The sequence below is a fragment of the Colletotrichum gloeosporioides genome (assembly GCF_011800055.1).
Source record: "Colletotrichum gloeosporioides strain Lc1 chromosome Unknown consensus_16, whole genome shotgun sequence".
Classification (NCBI taxonomy): domain Eukaryota; kingdom Fungi; phylum Ascomycota; class Sordariomycetes; order Glomerellales; family Glomerellaceae; genus Colletotrichum; species Colletotrichum gloeosporioides.
This window is the reverse complement of record NW_025544661.1, coordinates 732,673-749,463: the sequence shown is the minus strand read 5'-3', so window position 1 is coordinate 749,463 and position 16,791 is coordinate 732,673. Positions and strand designations below refer to the sequence as shown.

The window sequence follows — 16,791 nt, the reverse complement described above, 5'->3', positions numbered from 1 at the left end:
CAACGGCTGGAAAATGGCTTCATACTGTTTGGTGAAACTAGGAACCAAAGTTTCTGATGGCTGGTCTGTTCCAGAGTTTTGGCTGCCCTCGGCAACGTTCCACGTTCTCGGGATGAGCCACGTTGGTTGGCCTGCCTCTATTGAGCCACTTGCGTGGGAACTTTCATTAGGTGGCGTGCGCGAGATCATGGGATAGGTAACGAGATTCAAACACACGACATCATAGGGCGTTTGGGTTTCTGCGTGTTCGGCCGACATCTGCCGGATTCTGCGGCATCGGCCGGGGGAACCGGGCCGGACCTGAGTCCTGCTTCGCCGGTTTTCCATACCAGACACAAAGCGTAAGCTGTAGTGAGATGCCAAAGACAATCCAAATACGCTCAGTCCTTGGTTCTTCGTAGCACATTGGATAGTTTTTTCCTTGGCGTTCAGTTCCCGATCTGATATGTATTCCTAGGCGCAATTTGGCTCTCAGCGTTTAGTTTCGGCAAATTACTCCCTGAAATACGAGTTCTCATTCTCGGTCGACATGAACATGACATCATGAACTTGTTGGCCTGTCTCCCATTCTTTGCAGGGGGACCCAACCGACCCATCTCGGCTCCGGCCGCAGCGGCCTTCCTCGGACCACATCCCCACGTTGTCGTTCCCACTGTCAACCGCCTGCAGTCATTTAAAAAGCGGGCGCTGTGGGTCGTTTCCACCTTCTGAACAGAGGAATCTTTCGTTGCCAAAGTCTCGACTCGGTGTCGGTGATTGGAGCCGATGTTAGGCCAGCTGTGGAGCACGCGACGACGAGATTCCGTGTTTGAGGGATGGTTTTTTTTTGGTCCCCTCTCCTTGTCATCATCATGTATTATGCACAACGTTGCCTGCGTTTCAACGGAATACTAGCCTTCTCACAGTGTCCAATAATGGCGGCATTCGTTTCAATGATCTCAATCAGGGCCCAATCCCCATGAACTGATTTCCGGGCAAATTCCCCACCTGGCTGTCCTGAAGCTGCCAAAAGCGTTCGAAGCTGTATTTGTACTGGATCACCGACTTCATGGATGCAGACCGAAAATGGCTCTAAACGGACGACTGAACAGACTTGATAGGATCCAGAATCTGGTTCTGTGTCTGACACCGCTCCGTGCGTGTTTAGGTAGAATGTGATGCTTTGAATATATTACCCGGTACAATGAGACCAGATTCCGATTGAGAACTTCGTCTCTTCTTTTATTAGATACTCAAAATCATTTGGATAACATGCCTGTCTAACCCAAGTAATCTTTACTATGCCCGAACTTATGTGGCTGGACGTCATAGTCGACAAAGGCAAAGGCGCACGCCGCATGATCTAAGCCCCGCGGTCATTTGATCTAAACCCCGCGATGAATCACACGTCAACTACACGCAATATTCCATCAATCGCAATCTATTGCGGCTTGCACAACATTGCCCCTGTTTGAGCAATCTGGCAGCCCAATGGGATCAGACGGTTTGGAACAGGAACCAACCAAGGAACAACAGCCGCCGCCGCTGGCTTTGAACTCTGCACAAGAGAGGGAAGAACAGCAACTGCTTCCAAGGGGCTCTGGAAGTGACGGCGGCGTTCCTTCGGTTCACCCAACAGCGTGCTTCAATTGCCGATCAGCAAGACAACGATGCGACCGTCGCCTGCCTTGGTAAGTCGAGTATTCATCTGTTCTCAGCCAAGATGAAAATCAACGGCTGACGTCATTGAACAGTTCGCGATGTATTTCTCAGGATCGAACATGTCGATATCCATCTGGCTCTCGAAGAGGTCGCAAGCACGGAAGTGTAAAGTACGAAGACTACTTGCGAGAGTTAACATTTCATTGGCTGATTTCGAGCCAGTAAGCCGGACACCGTGGAAAAGATACTGGCACGCATCAACGAGAGCCCCTTGCGTGCCCAGGTTATCGCTACCCTCCTTCGCGAACATAGCGGACAGATGTTTCCAACGACACCACCGATACCTTCAAGACCTCATCCTGCCCCTGCCATCGCTGAAGATGGAGTCTCTAGCTGCATCCACGTTGCGACCGAACAACATGAGTCATTCCCTCACGATAATCACCGGCGAAGTCTCGGCCAAGTTTTCACACCAAGCGAGCAGAGCTCCGTGGTGTCACCTTATCATATTATGGCTGCAGCCGCTGCAGATATGACTCCGTCGCAATATGGGGGAGGTTCACTTGTTGTTGATCCGGAATTGACCGCACATTTCAGTCATGCTGAGAGCCCAGACCCCATTTACAAAAGGCTTGAAACATACTTCGGTAATACTCCTTGGATATTCCCTATCACAAGATAATGCTGACGAGATGGTGAGCAGCACCTCGGACTGCTTACCCCAAGGACTGGCAAGTGTAAGCAAATCAGTCGATAGACAGTACTCTCAAACTAGAAGCCGATGCCTGCGACCCGATAACTGCTCGTTTGATTGATAAGGACGATGTAGACCTATACTGGAGTCTGTAAGTGTGGCCCTTGTGATGCTGCATCATGGCTGGGACTGATCGTGGATTTCGGTTCAAGCTTCTTCCAAATACGCAACTCTTTCATCGGCCTTCTAGACCCTGTACTCCACACTTCCGAATACGTCTACTCGCATTCGTTTACGCTGTTCTCTGTTGTTTGCGCTATGGGGTGCGGCATATCGGGTCGAGCAAGAGACCGGATTCTATACCCGACATTGCTATCGATCGCAGAGGCCAATGTAAGATGGCCATAGCCATGTCAATCAGATCAGTAGAGCTGATTCAAGCCATCATCAACTTGAAATACTGGGCACCTATTTGCGAAAGACATGCGGATGATCCTTACTGGCTTCAAGTCAGTTATGTAGGTATACGGTTGCAACATCCGGCGACTAAGCATTGTTACTAATTATTACTCGTGAATTAACTAGATCGCACCGTTGGCAAGAGAAATGGGGATCAACTCCTCTGATGCCGTTGCAAAGCTGGTGAACGCAGCCCAGCCAAACTCGACCAGTGAGCGGAAAGAACGTCTCACGCGAAACTTTGAGAGAACTTGGATCTACGTTTTTTCTTGCTGAGAAATCATTCGGGATCACCACCGGCCCTTATCTCAGTGTTTCTTGGAGCGAGTTGCCCCCAACCCTACCTGAATGGTGGCGAAAACCGATGACAAGTCCCACTGATCGTATGATCTGCGGTATTATAGAGATCAGAGGAAAGCTTGTGAGTAACTCGCTATTGCATCCTTCCTAGGCGGAGCATCAATGTCAGCTGACCAGTACCACAGTTGACAGCTTTAGGAAAACATTCGCTTGTAGATAGAAGCCTTTCAGCCCTGTTGGGCTGGCACTCGGATGCATTCGGGATTCTTGAGACTACTGGGGATCTCCGATGTACCCCAGACGGCTCACCCTCGTCACAGTATCTTCCGATTCTCGATTTCTACATGAGCCATTCACTGTTGGTGCTCAGCGCGACCGCGTTGAAGGATATGAAACCCCTTGACAAAAATGAAGCATCCGCAGAGATAGCAATCGTCACTGAAAGGACATTCAAAGTCGCCTCGAGGGCACTCAATGTCATTCTCTATGATGAGATTCTGCATGAGTTGATACTCGGAATCCAAAATAACATGTACATCATGATTGCTCACGCCATCACCGAGATAATTCAGGTAGATCGTTCTTACAGCCCATGTGCTTCATCTCGGACTGATGTTCAACTAACTGCTTTCTTAGGCTATCAAGCGCGGCTGTATCGCACCCTCCGATGTAATTGAGGCAGCGACTAAGGTTAAGGCGACTTCGACACGACTGGAGAAGCTAGGCCAACAACTGCCCTCCTCGTCCCCAATCCATCTAGTTAAAGGCCTCGCCCGTGTTTTCGCAACAGAACTGAGCAGGATGCTGAAGTCCAAAGAAACTGCTGCCGCCCAAGACGAGGAGGAAAACGCGGAGGAGCCGCCAGATTGGCTTAAAGCATTCGATGGAGGATCATTAGACTCTGCTGCATGGTTGGACATAGGCTTTCTGAGCTCTGGGCAGCCTCTCTCCGATTCTACTCAATTCACGGGCGCTGAAGGCCTCAACGGGCTAGTTTTTCCCTAGACGTCTGTGTCCCTCTACACCTGCTGAAAGGGGGCACCACACGCGAGTAAGGGCACGATCTGTAAATCAATTTTCAGGGCCGATGAACCTAGTCGAAAACGCGTAACACCACTTTATGAATCACTCTAGTTCAATTAAGCCTCGTACGTTACAGTACTAAACAGCGGGCCGCAATTATAGAGAAGTCTCTAATTGTAAATACAATACTGAAGATAAGCTCACTCATTTGCGTTTACCTTACCTAAAACCCCTGTTAGTGTGCGATTTATTACCCCTCTACGCTACTTTTGCCTATTCATACGTGCTAACGCTAAAAATATATTAATTAATGTAAATTATTATATAAATTAATTATTAATAGCTTTAGAAGACCCTTTTTTCGCTAGAATCTATATACTATCCTTCTTTTTATCTTTATAAGGTTAACTCCTCTTAAGTAAGTGTGTTAGGGTGTTATAAGAGGCTAAAACTATTACTAACTATATTAATTTAAAGCTTATAACATTATTATTATCTATTTAGCTAATATTATTAGTAAATTAATATATATTATTATGAAATCTAAATATAAATTAACTATTAGTATTATTAATAAGCCTCTTTTTACCTTATAATATTTATATAATTATATCCTATCTTCTAGTAGTAGAGTGCCTTAAATATATTAATATTAGAGATCTTATCGTTAAACCTATTTAGTAATATGAAGTATATATAATATAGCCCTCTTACTATCTATCCTCCTCACTAGTACTATATTTAATTAAAATTATACTAATATTATAGAGTAGATAATACTAAGGCTATTAAGTAGTAAGTAATAAGCTTAGCTAAAAGAGTTACTACCTATTTATTACTTTAATAATAAGTTAATTATAGAGCTTATTAAGTATAATATTATAATAGTTTAAATCTATTATTAATAATAAGAGGTATTTAGAGATATACTAAAACTATATTAATTAATAGGTTTTAGGTATTATAAGATATTACTAATTTATAAGGAGGTGATCTTTAAGTTTTTATATAATAAGACTAACTACTATTTTGATGAAGTTTAAAGTTTTCTTATAGAAGAGTTTAATTTATCTATATCTATATTAGTAATCTCTTACTACCTTAAAAAGATCTAATAGAAGAAAAAGAAGATTTAGTATATTACCTAGTAATAAAACTAAGCTATGTAAGAAGTATATATTATATTAATCTATAATTATACTACTGATATGTTTGTTTTTATTAATAAGAGTAGTATTAATTATTAAAGTAGTACTAGATATATAAGTTAGGTGCTAAAAGGTATAAGGCTATTAAAGTAGAGTATTATAAAAAGAGGTATATAGTATTATATCTTGCTAGCTCTTACTGTTAATAGTCTTCTTAATTATATTATTTATCTTAGATATATAGATACTAATAGCTTCTTATATTAGATTAAGAACTTTATACTACTAAAGATAGGGAAGTTTCCTAGCCTAAAGTTAGTCTTAGTTATAAATAACGCAGCATAATATAACTAGAAGTAGTTAGAGGATACCTATTAATAGTATAGCGTTAAGTTACTATACTTACCTACATACTTATTAGATTTTAACCTTATTAAGGTATTTTTTAGTAACCTTAAAAATTACTTATAGAGGTAGTATATAAAGTATAAATAGATTAAAGTAATAGATACCTTTTTTATAAACTTTCTTTATAACTATACCTTCAAAGTAGCTAAGAATATTAATACTATTTTATATCACTTTTATTACTATAGTATTTATATTAAAATAAATAGAGATATTAATAGAGAGGAGAGCTTATTATAAAGTTAAGTTTATAGCTATAGTTATATTTAACTTTAATGCTATTAAGGGCCTTTTTGCTTAAAAGAATATAATATTAATATAAAATAAAAATGATCTAATCTTAATAGTTAGTTAGCCTTATAACGCTTTGATTATAGTGTGTTTCTCTTTAGCTATAGCATTAGAAGTGTATTCTATTCGTTAGACGAATTACTACTAATTATTAAGGTTAAGATCTTTATATTTATATAAAGAAGTAGGAAAAAACCCCTCTCTACTTATTAAAACTTATTATTATTATTATTATTAAGTGATTAGGTAAGAGAAGTAGTAGGAGAGTAAATATTATTAGTTGCTTTAATTAGAGGGTTTTATTTAATAGTATTAGCTAGAAGTATTATATTGTCTAGAAGTATTATATTATCTGCTTAAAAATCTATTAGCTTTTAATGTTATAAAGGGGTAGGTATAAACTATAGTTAGTTATTAAATCTATAATATTTCGCTTAATTAGGAATTATTTAATTTTACCTCTAATTATCTCTGTGATACCTATAGGGATATTGTTTTTATTAAACTAATTAGTTAGTACTTTTTAAAGGGATTTAAGTTAGAAATAAACTTATAGAATAGTGTTAAGAGTAGTAGAGAGATTAATATCCTATTTAGTATCTCTAGTCCCTTCTATTCTTTATAGATACTTTAGATATTTATAGAGAAGTTATAGTATAAGCTTAATCTAAGGAATAAGTAGAGAGGAGGATAAAATTAGTAAATCCTACTTCTTAGTGCGTAGTAGTATTAATAGCAGTTTTATTAGTGGTAGTATTAGTAATAATAACTAAGTAGGAGTGTAGTAGTTATAATAAGGATAAGTTAGTAATATGAGGTTATAGAATAGTAATAGTAATAGTATATTAACTTAGTTTGTGATATAGAGGCTAAAAGAGGGTAGATTAAGCCTATTAATACTACTTCTACTGCTTTTACTGCTATTTACCCTTAATATAACCTCACTTTATAGCTTAGATTTACTTTTATAGAAGTAGTTATTATAGTATAAGGTTATATTAATAATAATATTCTCTAGAGGCTTATTAATAGTTATTTCTCTATTAGCTATAGCTTTAGTTTAAGCTATGAGATATTATTTATAGATCTAAAGATAAATAGGTAGGCTTAATAAGGTAAAAAGATAAGTAATATAGTAGTTACTAGTAATATTATTATAATTATTAAAGTATTTAACTCCTAACTTATACTTATAGAAGGCTTAGATCACTTAGTATATATCCTAGGTTTTCTTCTATTTTAACTTACTAGTTAATAATAAGTCACTCTATTACCTCTATTAATATAATAGTCTACTAATATCACTAAATCTAATAGGAATAAGCTTAACGAAGTTATTATTCTAATATAAAGTTTATAAAGTTATACTAAGTTATAAAAGCGTTTTAATAGAGTTTTAAAATAGTATTACTCTAACTAAGGGGGTTATTTAAGTAAAACTTATACTAAATAGTATTAAAGATAACTACTAAGACTTATAATAATAGCTTATAGAGATTAATATATATTAGTTAAGTAGTTTTAATATAGTAAGAGTAATAATCTTAACCTATAATAATTTATTCTTCCTCTTATTATTCTTAATAGTATTACTAATTTATCCTTAATATTTAAATAGCTATAAGTCTTAGTTATTAGGCTTTTAGTAGTTAATATAGAATATCTCTTTAGAGAATATAGCTTAATAATTTAAGCTAGAGAGGAAGGTAACTTAGGTAGAGTTAAATATAAAAGAGTGATCGCTATACTATAAAGTATACTTATAGTAGAAGTTTTTAATTATATTATAAACGATATATTTAGCTTAGTTATTTATATTCTCTTATTTAATCTCTCTAACCTTAATATCTAATTATATTTTAATATTATTTCTAAAAATCTTAATCTCTATATAAACTTAAAGTTCTATAAGAGGTAGTAGTAGTAGTAATAATTATAATAGAAGTAGTAATAAATATTCCTTAAAGGGATTATTCTCTTTAGTAGTAAGATTAATTAGTAGTTTTATAGTAGTCTTAATAATAGCTTTAGTAATAGCCTTAATAATAGCTTTAATATTATTAACTTCTAGCTATTATATCTTTTTAACCTTACTAGTGCTATTATTTATTACCTCTAGCGCTAGTAAGTTATACTACTTATCTATAAAGTTTATTTATAGCTAAAGCTATTAAGTAATAACTTTAATTATAGGTTTATATATACTACTACTAATATAAAACCTTCTTCCTCTTATATTTACCCTACTTTAAGAATTCTAATTACTATTATACCCCCTATTAATTAAACTAGCTTTACCTCTCTTAGGGCTAGTAGAGGAGTTTACTATCCTTTTTATAGTTAGCTAGGGGCTTCCTATTATAGCTATCTTATTAAAAGTAATACGTTTTAGGTTAGATTAAAGTTAACGTAGTATAAGTTCTCTCTTATGATCTTCTTCTTAGAGAACTGAGGTAGGTAGGAAGGATTTTTATATTATTAATCTTATTAGTAGAAATCCTAGTTTTAAGGAGATATTCTCACTTTTATATAATACTACTAGCCTTAATAACTACGCTAGTTATATAGAGGTTAGATTATTATTATCCTACTCTAGTATTATAATATTATACCTATATTACGCTCTAAATAATATTAAAAAGCCTAAATTACGTTAAGAAGTATGTTAATTAACGTTAATAGCGTTATTGTTAATAGCAAAAAGTGGTGTAGAGGGGTAATAAATCGCATACTAATAGGGGTTTTAGGTAAGGCAAACGCAAATGAGTGCTTTCGCCGCAAACTTTGAGTTTAAGTTCCCTATGGATCTTGAACCTTATTTGATTTGGCCCCCGACCACCTCTGCGTCAGTAGAAATCGAGTTGTATCGGCCTGAGTTCTTTAGGTAAAAGCGCTGTGTTTCTTAACAATCTATCTGCTGCCTATCTTGGTCCTGTTGGTTTCCCAGACGATAACATCTCCAAAGAGCTTTGCCAGCTTCCGCGAAGTGGTGCCACAGTCTAGATCATCAATCAGCATCTCCCTTCAATGAACGCAACGGATATGACAGTACCATTTATGGCTTTTGTTCAATAAAAGGACCATTGGCGACACCCAAATTATTCGAATTGGGGTTCTTAAGTGATAAGTGGCGGTCGGTTATGATCGATAAAAAGCATAGTCCAGCCACTCGTGCATGTCGATGGTGTTCAAATCAACTTCCGGGATGTCGAGGTCGGCAAGCATTTCGTGTAGCTTTTCCAGCCCGCTATGTTGTCGTTCTTCCCATACGCCAAGTCTTCGGCGTCTCCTCTCATCTAGAGCTCGCTTTGCCGCACCTTTCTGATGATGGCGCAGCACCCTGTCGAGAAGGCCGTTCAAAAGGGACAAAACGATACATGCGAGCCAGCCTTTGGCCGTGGCGGAATTTGGCAGCAGGGTGCCACCAGTCGCGGCACCGATAGTGCCTCTGAGTCTCAGTTCGGACATGGCCGCGGGCCATGTGTGATTGGAGGCGGATGCCATAAGCCAGCAGCGCAGCGGCGAGGGCCGAGAAAACGATGAGCTGTGCAATGATTATGTCACTCTGTCAAGGGCTCGATGCATGGGGGTCCAAAGAGGGTAAAAAGTCGGCGGCCAGGCCGCGAAGTCGGACCTACGATATGGTGGATTAGAGATGGCGGAGTACCGGGAGTGTCGGACAAAAGTTCAGCTTTCTGTGAAGGCTCTCCAAGTGTCCGACCGCCGGCCGGTGCGGCACGCGGACCATTAACGTTGTTCTACGGCTAGAGTCAAACTTTGATCCGATGAAACAGCGCGCTTGAATTCTATTACCTCCTCCAACTGGCATGGATTTCTGCAAAGCTTTGGTCATTTGATCCGATGTTTCTGCACTCGCTGATTGATTGCGACAGGTCTCGAAGCCGGCCCCGCCGCCCCGGACATCATCGGAGGCCGGTTAGGACAGAAATAAGATGAGCGGTAGATCATCTATTGGAATTGGGTCAAACTACTTGTCCAGCGTAAGTTCCAGGTCTGGGGCTGTAAAACGTCCTGGAAGAATTCCGTCTAGTTCCTTCTTTGGTTTTAGAGAGAGACGCGCATCTATTCTGACCGTTACAATAATGCAGCAATACACGTAAAGCCGAAGCGACTGATTGGCCGCATTGACGTCCGTTTTGATCGTCAACGGATCTTTGGGGATCAAGGCGGACCAAGCCCCATCTGCCAAATACGAGTGCGAACAATGCAATACGACGGAAACGCAGTGTGGCTGACCTGCCGAAGTGGCGCCGAACAAGGACTACTCCGTGAGAAAATCTCTAGAAGGCGATGCTATGCGTCGTAATGATGGGATCGCTAACGTGTAAACCCGCTTATTTCCTTCAATCGAACAGCCCTGTTCGTCTCAACGCTTGACGTTAGGATGGTAACGTGTCACTCCAATTTCCAAAGCCCCCCGCATTGGGTAAAATGTGATAGCAAGCCGCGTTAGAGACGCAGCTTCAGACGAAAATCGCCTCGCCTCCGATGCCATTTACGGTTTGGTGTTGTGGAAACAGTTCCCCAGCCGTGGGCCACGTCGCTTTCCATGTATTCGCTTAGGTATGGAGCACCTGGAGATGCATGCTTAATCGTCATCAGGCTATGAACTCCATACAAATGCCGTGCGCGAGCGTAGGCTCGTGGACGGCGACGTGGGCCAAATGGAGGCTGTTGTGGACTGGTTCCGCCCGTACTGGCGGTACCGTCAGTGCCATCGGCATATCCATTCAGGTAAGGCTGAGCAGCATTCGCCGAGTTTTCACAATATACCGAGACCGATTGCGATCCAAGATGAGCGATGATCTAGAGATGGAACTGATGGAGAAATTCCGAATAGGGGCGCAGTGGTGATGTTGAGCGGCATCTTGGGAAGTGGAGGGTCACACAGGTAATGAGATAGGGGAACAATTCATGTCGTCTTTTAGAATCATAGATAAATATCATCCTTTCTCAATTTGTTTTCTCTTGAAACACTCACCACCCCATCTTCCTTCGCTCCAATCGCATCTCATTCATTATCCCTAACCGCAGATAACCAACGATGTTGTCTCCCCCAGTTCTTTCCGCCCTACTACTGGCCGGCTCTGCTGCAGCCGGTAGCTCGAAGTATGGTCGTCGTGACTTGCTGGTTACCGACAGTGTTGGAGCTGCCTGTGACCAGTTGAGCGCCATCGCCTCCAACGCGACCCTCTTCCCCAATTCGACCGCCTACGAGACCCAGCGTATCAACGTCTGGGATAAGAGGGCCAACCTTTCCCCTGCGTGCATCTATATGCCGAGTACCGCGGAGGATGTTGCCAAGGCGGTTCAAATCTTCCACACCAACAAGGCCCCTTTTGCCGTCAAGGGTGGCGGTCACATGAACGTGGGTACCCCTTTTAGTCCCGATTCTCCGACCCTTTGTCCACTAACGGAATGTATCAACAGTATCCCGGATCCAACACGATCGACGACGGTATCCTTCTCGCCTTGAACGGACTGAATGCTCTCAAGGTTAACGCCGATGACAATAACATTGAGGTTGGACCTGGCAACAAGTGGGTAGATGTCTACCAGGAGTTGGCACCCTACGGAAAGTACGCCATTGGCGGTCGTCTCAAGACCATTGGTGTCCCCGGCCTCACCCTGATCGGTGGCGTCAGCTACTTTCTTAACAAGTATGGCTTCTCCATGGACAATGTTCTCAGCTACGACGTGGTTCTCGGAAATGGCACTCAGGTCGTCGCCGACAACACTACAAACACTGAGCTCTTCTGGGCTCTCAAGGGTGGCGGCAGCAACTTCGGAATCGTCACCAAGTTCACCCTGAAGACCTACGACATCCCTCTGGTCACCAGCACCTTGCAGGTCTTCCCCCAGGATGCCATTCCCGATTTCATCAAGGCCGCCTGTGACATGGTTCTTTCTGAGGATGGAAGCATCGGCGCCGGAGCAGTCATTAACATGAACTACAACATGACCACCAAGGAGACCAATCCCCAAGTCTTTGGTCTTCAGGAGACTACTGAGTCGCCCCCTTCCCGTTTTGCCAACTTCACCGCGATCCCTAACGCTATCACTCGCGTCCACAATGTCACCAAACCCATCTACTGGCACGCCCAGATGGAATCTCCGAACCAGATGTTCCGGTAAGCCTTGGGCGTTGGTGATCCTTAGTAGCAGTAGCTGACCTATCTTGCCAGCATCCAGTTCGCTCACCAAACCATCAAGCCCGATGCCGACCGACTCTACGAGATCTACCAGTCTTGGGTCGAAGCCATCCAGGATGTTGCTGATGTCGAAGGCCTTCGCCCTACTTACATCTTGAACTTGCTTCCCGCATCCGCCTTGACTCCCTCCAAGACCAACGGCATTGGCAACACCTTCGGTCTCGAAAATGATCAGCCCTACATCTGTATGTAACAAAGTCCGAATCTTAGACTCTATTCGCTCTTGACTAACACACCATTGCAGGGTGGCAGTTCACCACTTCTTGGGCTCGCGCCGAGGACGATCTCCGAATGACGGCGTGGCACGAGTCTCTTCTCGCCCACCACCACGAGATCAATAAGGCCAAGGGTCTCGCTACCGAGTTTATCTACATGGGTGACGCTGGCGAGTTCCAGAAGCCGCTCCCGCAGTACGGTGCTGCCAATGTCGAGAGGATGAGGTCCGTCCGTGATCAGTACGACCCTGACTTGACCTTCACCAAGCTCAGCTGGGGTGGCTTCAAGCTTGGTTACTGAGAGTAACTTTACCATGCCAAATTCTCGGTGGCTTCGTAGCTGAACCCATCGTATTTGTATAGACATCCTTACCTTCTCTTCTTTTACATAGTTACACACATTTATTGGAGACTTTTATCGCAATTGTGCTTCCTAGTGGCTTCGACGTGCCTGCATTCTGACAATCTTTAGTGACGTAATTTCCTCACAATGACTGACTTCTTGCCTCCTTATTCCATTCCGAAAACAGCTTCCTCTTCCACTTTATCGGACAAGTAATCGAAGTCGTTGACCAAACACTCCCCAATCAGTTTACACCTCTCAAATCGCATTCCTCTCAGAAACGCACGGATTTCGAAAGGCGACTTCGAAGAAACTCCGATATTCTCTGAATAATAACGGGATGCTTCTCCCAAACGCCGAATGATGAATGGTACTCGTGCTCCTCGGAGAGAGACGACAAGATCTCCTAAACAAGATCCAGGTGGCAAGATGACCCTGCAGCTATCGTCACGAGTTACATGGTTGTCGAATGTCCCTATTCTTTTCCTTTCCACTGCTGAGGACTTGTCGGTAATGAAGTTTACGTGACCCCCCACGTCGTTGGACCAAGCTGTCCTACCGGACCCGCCTGTCGTCTTCCTGCCACGATCAAATAAATGACCTTCGATTGTGTCATGGCCCAAGTCAGGGTCATCATTCAGAAGGCACCAGTCTTCCTCTTCAACCGGAATTTCTAACATATCTGGGTCTTCGTGGGCCTTCTGCCAGTTGCCAATGTGCTTCTGCATGAGGAAGCATCTCCATCGAGAGATGATTTCCCGTCGCATCTCCTCGGGGTCATTTTGTAGTCGGTCCCTAATCTTTTGGAACGACGCTTCATCCACATCTCGGAGGGTTATCCAAGGCCCAAGGAAATTGACCTGGCCCAAGCATGAACCAATCGCGTCGAGACGGGTTTCATTGGCGCCAGCCCATCTCATGCTGTCTCTTGCAATATCTCTCCGTTTTGCTCCGGCTTCTTCTGTCTCGATATCGAGAGAGCTTAAGATTGTGGGTCCAATGAACCCTGACAACGGCAAGTCTGGGAACATCGGACTAAACCTCTCATTGGTACCAGCCTGAACTTCTCTGATATCAAAGGTATTAAGCCTGAATTGTTGCGAATGCTGCCAGCTTTTATGCCTTTTGATCATCTCGACGCCCATCTTACGCCTCAGGTCTTCGATTCTTCGTGCCGCTTCACTCCAATTCCAATCCGGAACCCAAGATGGGAGCCACCCATAGGGGGAGGCAAAGAAAGGTTGGAAACGAACAAAGTGGTTGACATGACTGAGCATGTCAAAGCTCTCACTGGTGGTCAACACAAACCTTGCCAGATCCGCATACACTTGACCTGGTGGCTTGCTGTAGTCAACAGCCAGCTTCTTGTCGTCTAGATTGATGTTTGCGGATATGCCCAGAAGCGCAAATACCTTGTCCCGGGGATCCGATGCCTCAAGCTGACGCGCTCTAATGAGCATTTCGGTTATATCATCGCTTGGCGCCCTATAATATGCAACTTTGGAATACCACTGCGGTCGGAGATGGCAAAGGTCGTGACTGGCCTGGTAGGCGCATCGAGCCTGAAACATATCCTGGACTATGTCGATTCTCTCTCTTGACTGCATTGTCAGGTCGTACTGTCTGTAATAACCTGAGTGAAGAAGGAGCGATTTGCAAAAGTCGTCCCATGAAACTCCACGGCGGCCGCACTGAATTGACACGAGCTTCGAAACAACCACTTCCTGGAGAACCCACACCCTTGAGAACCATGTATATGATAGAACAGAAGCCTCAACATCTTGTATAGTGCCTTTGAAGGTTGTCAGGCTATGTTCCAGTCGAGAGGGTCGGTCAAAGTCCTTGTTGCCATCATTGTCAAGAGCCCACTCGCTGTTCCTTTCCAAAAAGTTCCAAGCGCAGTGACTTGTCGCTCTCCCATTATCGTTCCCAAGATAGACTATTGTTTCACTGGATGAGGCGTATATATCGCGCATCTGCTGGACTTGATGGTTGCGCTCTTTGACATTCAGTTGATCGATGCAGATGGCATCTGCCCAGAGTCGAATAGGCTTGTCTCTTCGACGTATGTGACGGAGTGCATCGGAAATATTGCGGCCAATTGACAACTGTTGGCCATTGATTTTAACCGTACCACCATTTGTCTTCCGACCCCAAACGTATGATAGAGTGACATATGACGTATGTTCGTCTTCGCAGTCGGAAAGTCGTGTTGATACCAGGCTTCCCTGTAAATCGGCATCGATCCTATCAGCAGGGAGCAAAACTAGAATCCTGATTGAGTCCGGATGTGGCAGTGGGAAGTAAATATCAGGAATCGTCGTAAGCCGTGCTTCTGCCATACTAGTGTCAGAGGCAAGGGCACCGGAGAAGTGAGTAATTTGAGCTGTCTTGTAAGACACTTCCTCAGACCAGCACACTGGTCGCTGAATTCGAAGGACTGCCAGTCGAAGAGTCACTTTGTGCACATATCGTGATCGCATCCAAAGGACACCTTGGCACATTGCAGGCGGGGAATTGAAAGCAGCCTGCCATCCACTGTGGATCATGCTGCTGCAATTGGGATCGGTGGCCGCGACACTGGGCACTTGTATCGCAATAGTGTTTTCCATTGGTCGGACAGAGGGTGAGAAAATAGCGCGGATCCTCGACGTGGCAGCTGTGGTGATGTAGATCCCGCCAAAGGATTGATCTGCCTTGGCAACCTGAGTGGCTGTTCTATTCACAGCCATCCCACAGCCGCCCAATAACTGGAAAATCGCCTGGCAAGTAGCACCGGGTCATTTGTATTCAATTTGCACAATTCCATGATGTCTAACTACTACTGCAATCTTTTGATCACTGCGGGCTATTGACGGTGAGCAACAACAGTATGCATTGTACACCACTCCGAATCGCGTGATGGAAATCAAGATATCTGAATATTATGCGCCTTGAAACACAATCTTCCGCAATAATCATAAACTTTATGCTGCTGATGGCTGAGTCCAGGCAGTCATCGTCTCATGACGCTGCCGCTAGGCAACAACAATGTCTCGGAAGGGCTATGCCAATACAAGTCTGTCTCATTTGCGTCATTTTCGTGGTGAAGCGGCAAAATGTACCCTGCAGGTATGCTGTCGCGCTGTGCCACAGGGCACAGTTCCTCATAAATCCTACACTTTCTTGGATCTACGCGCTTTTTGCCAGAAACTTCGCCTTTCGCTTAATCCGCCGCAACGATGTCATAGAGCCGAAGTGGGCGATTTGCCAAGAATTGAAGGGGAATAACTACTTGAGTCTCCCGGCTACAGTGAGACTAAATGATCATGTTCTGGCAAAACCTAGGCCTCGCTTTTTTTTAGTTCTGAGCTAAGTCCATAACCTTGCTGAACTCGACGTTCCTACCACCGCCTCCCCACACCAGGGACTCTATCTCCTTTTCTTTACCAACAAATTGCCATGGAGATCAGCCACGTGCTCCAACGTGACGGTGACTTCGATCGAGAATATGAGTCTGGCAAAACGGCTACTCAAGTCATTGGCGGAGGCATCATTGCTGTCATTGTCATTGTCATCGTGTTGTTCATCTCGTCTATGATAGCCGCTTGTTGCGTATGCAGCCGGCGCAAAGAAAGAAGACGTCAGCACGACTTGGAGATGAGAAAATATATGGGCGAAGACCGATCAAGCACAGCGTCCAACAATGTACATTCAGCTGGAGCAGGCGCTTCCTCCACATCAACCTATGGCCAGGGGACTTATCCTAGCCATGGATATGCCTACAACAACAACACCGGCTACAGCTACAGCAAGAGTAACGGAAATACATCGAATGATGACAATGGAATGCCTCCGGCTTATACAGCCAGAGATGGGGACTTGACCCACGGAAACAATACGCAGTCAGGTGGAGGGATCGGTACAGCATTGTAGCAGTCATTTGTTTAATGAAGCGCGCACAGAAGAAAACTTGTTTATCCTTTAAGATACCTCTTGTTTAATTGTCCTCCGGCCCAGTAATGCACGATACCCGACCAAAGATTCTTTCTTGATA

General features: G+C 43.1%; 4 protein-coding genes and 1 pseudogene across 5 annotated transcripts; 4 read left to right on the top strand and 1 right to left on the bottom strand.

Moving 5' to 3' along the window:
- Positions 1 to 1,649: 1,649 nt before the first annotated feature.
- Positions 1,650 to 2,323, top strand: GCG54_00012955 (annotated as a pseudogene). Its single transcript has 2 exons — positions 1,650 to 1,670; positions 1,734 to 2,323. Coding segments are annotated over exons 1-2 (611 nt in total).
- A 10-nt stretch (positions 2,324 to 2,333) lies between these two features.
- GCG54_00012954 (uncharacterized protein) lies at positions 2,334 to 2,743 on the top strand (the record flags this gene model as incomplete). The annotated part of the gene is given in 3 exon segments (XM_045412819.1): positions 2,334 to 2,378; positions 2,392 to 2,466; positions 2,492 to 2,743. The coding sequence occupies 3 exon segments, from the start codon at positions 2,334 to 2,336 to the stop codon at positions 2,741 to 2,743; spliced, it is 372 nt and encodes a 123-aa protein (XP_045268825.1).
- A 2-nt stretch (positions 2,744 to 2,745) lies between these two features.
- Positions 2,746 to 4,099, top strand: GCG54_00012953 (uncharacterized protein; the record flags this gene model as incomplete). The annotated part of the gene is made up of 4 exons (XM_045412818.1): positions 2,746 to 2,857; positions 3,007 to 3,215; positions 3,280 to 3,666; positions 3,731 to 4,099. 4 exons carry the CDS (start codon positions 2,746 to 2,748, stop codon positions 4,097 to 4,099), a joined length of 1,077 nt encoding a protein of 358 aa, XP_045268824.1.
- Positions 4,100 to 11,029: 6,930 nt separating this feature from the next.
- On the top strand, positions 11,030 to 12,713 carry GCG54_00012952 (Bifunctional solanapyrone synthase; the record flags this gene model as incomplete). The annotated part of the gene is made up of 4 exons (XM_045412817.1): positions 11,030 to 11,353; positions 11,416 to 12,116; positions 12,171 to 12,382; positions 12,442 to 12,713. 4 exons carry the CDS (start codon positions 11,030 to 11,032, stop codon positions 12,711 to 12,713), a joined length of 1,509 nt encoding a protein of 502 aa, XP_045268823.1.
- A 316-nt stretch (positions 12,714 to 13,029) lies between these two features.
- GCG54_00012951 (uncharacterized protein) lies at positions 13,030 to 15,097 on the bottom strand (the record flags this gene model as incomplete). Its single annotated transcript, XM_045412816.1, has 2 exons — positions 13,030 to 13,161; positions 13,214 to 15,097. The coding sequence occupies 2 exons, from the start codon at positions 15,095 to 15,097 to the stop codon at positions 13,030 to 13,032; spliced, it is 2,016 nt and encodes a 671-aa protein (XP_045268822.1).
- Positions 15,098 to 16,791: the final 1,694 nt, after the last annotated feature.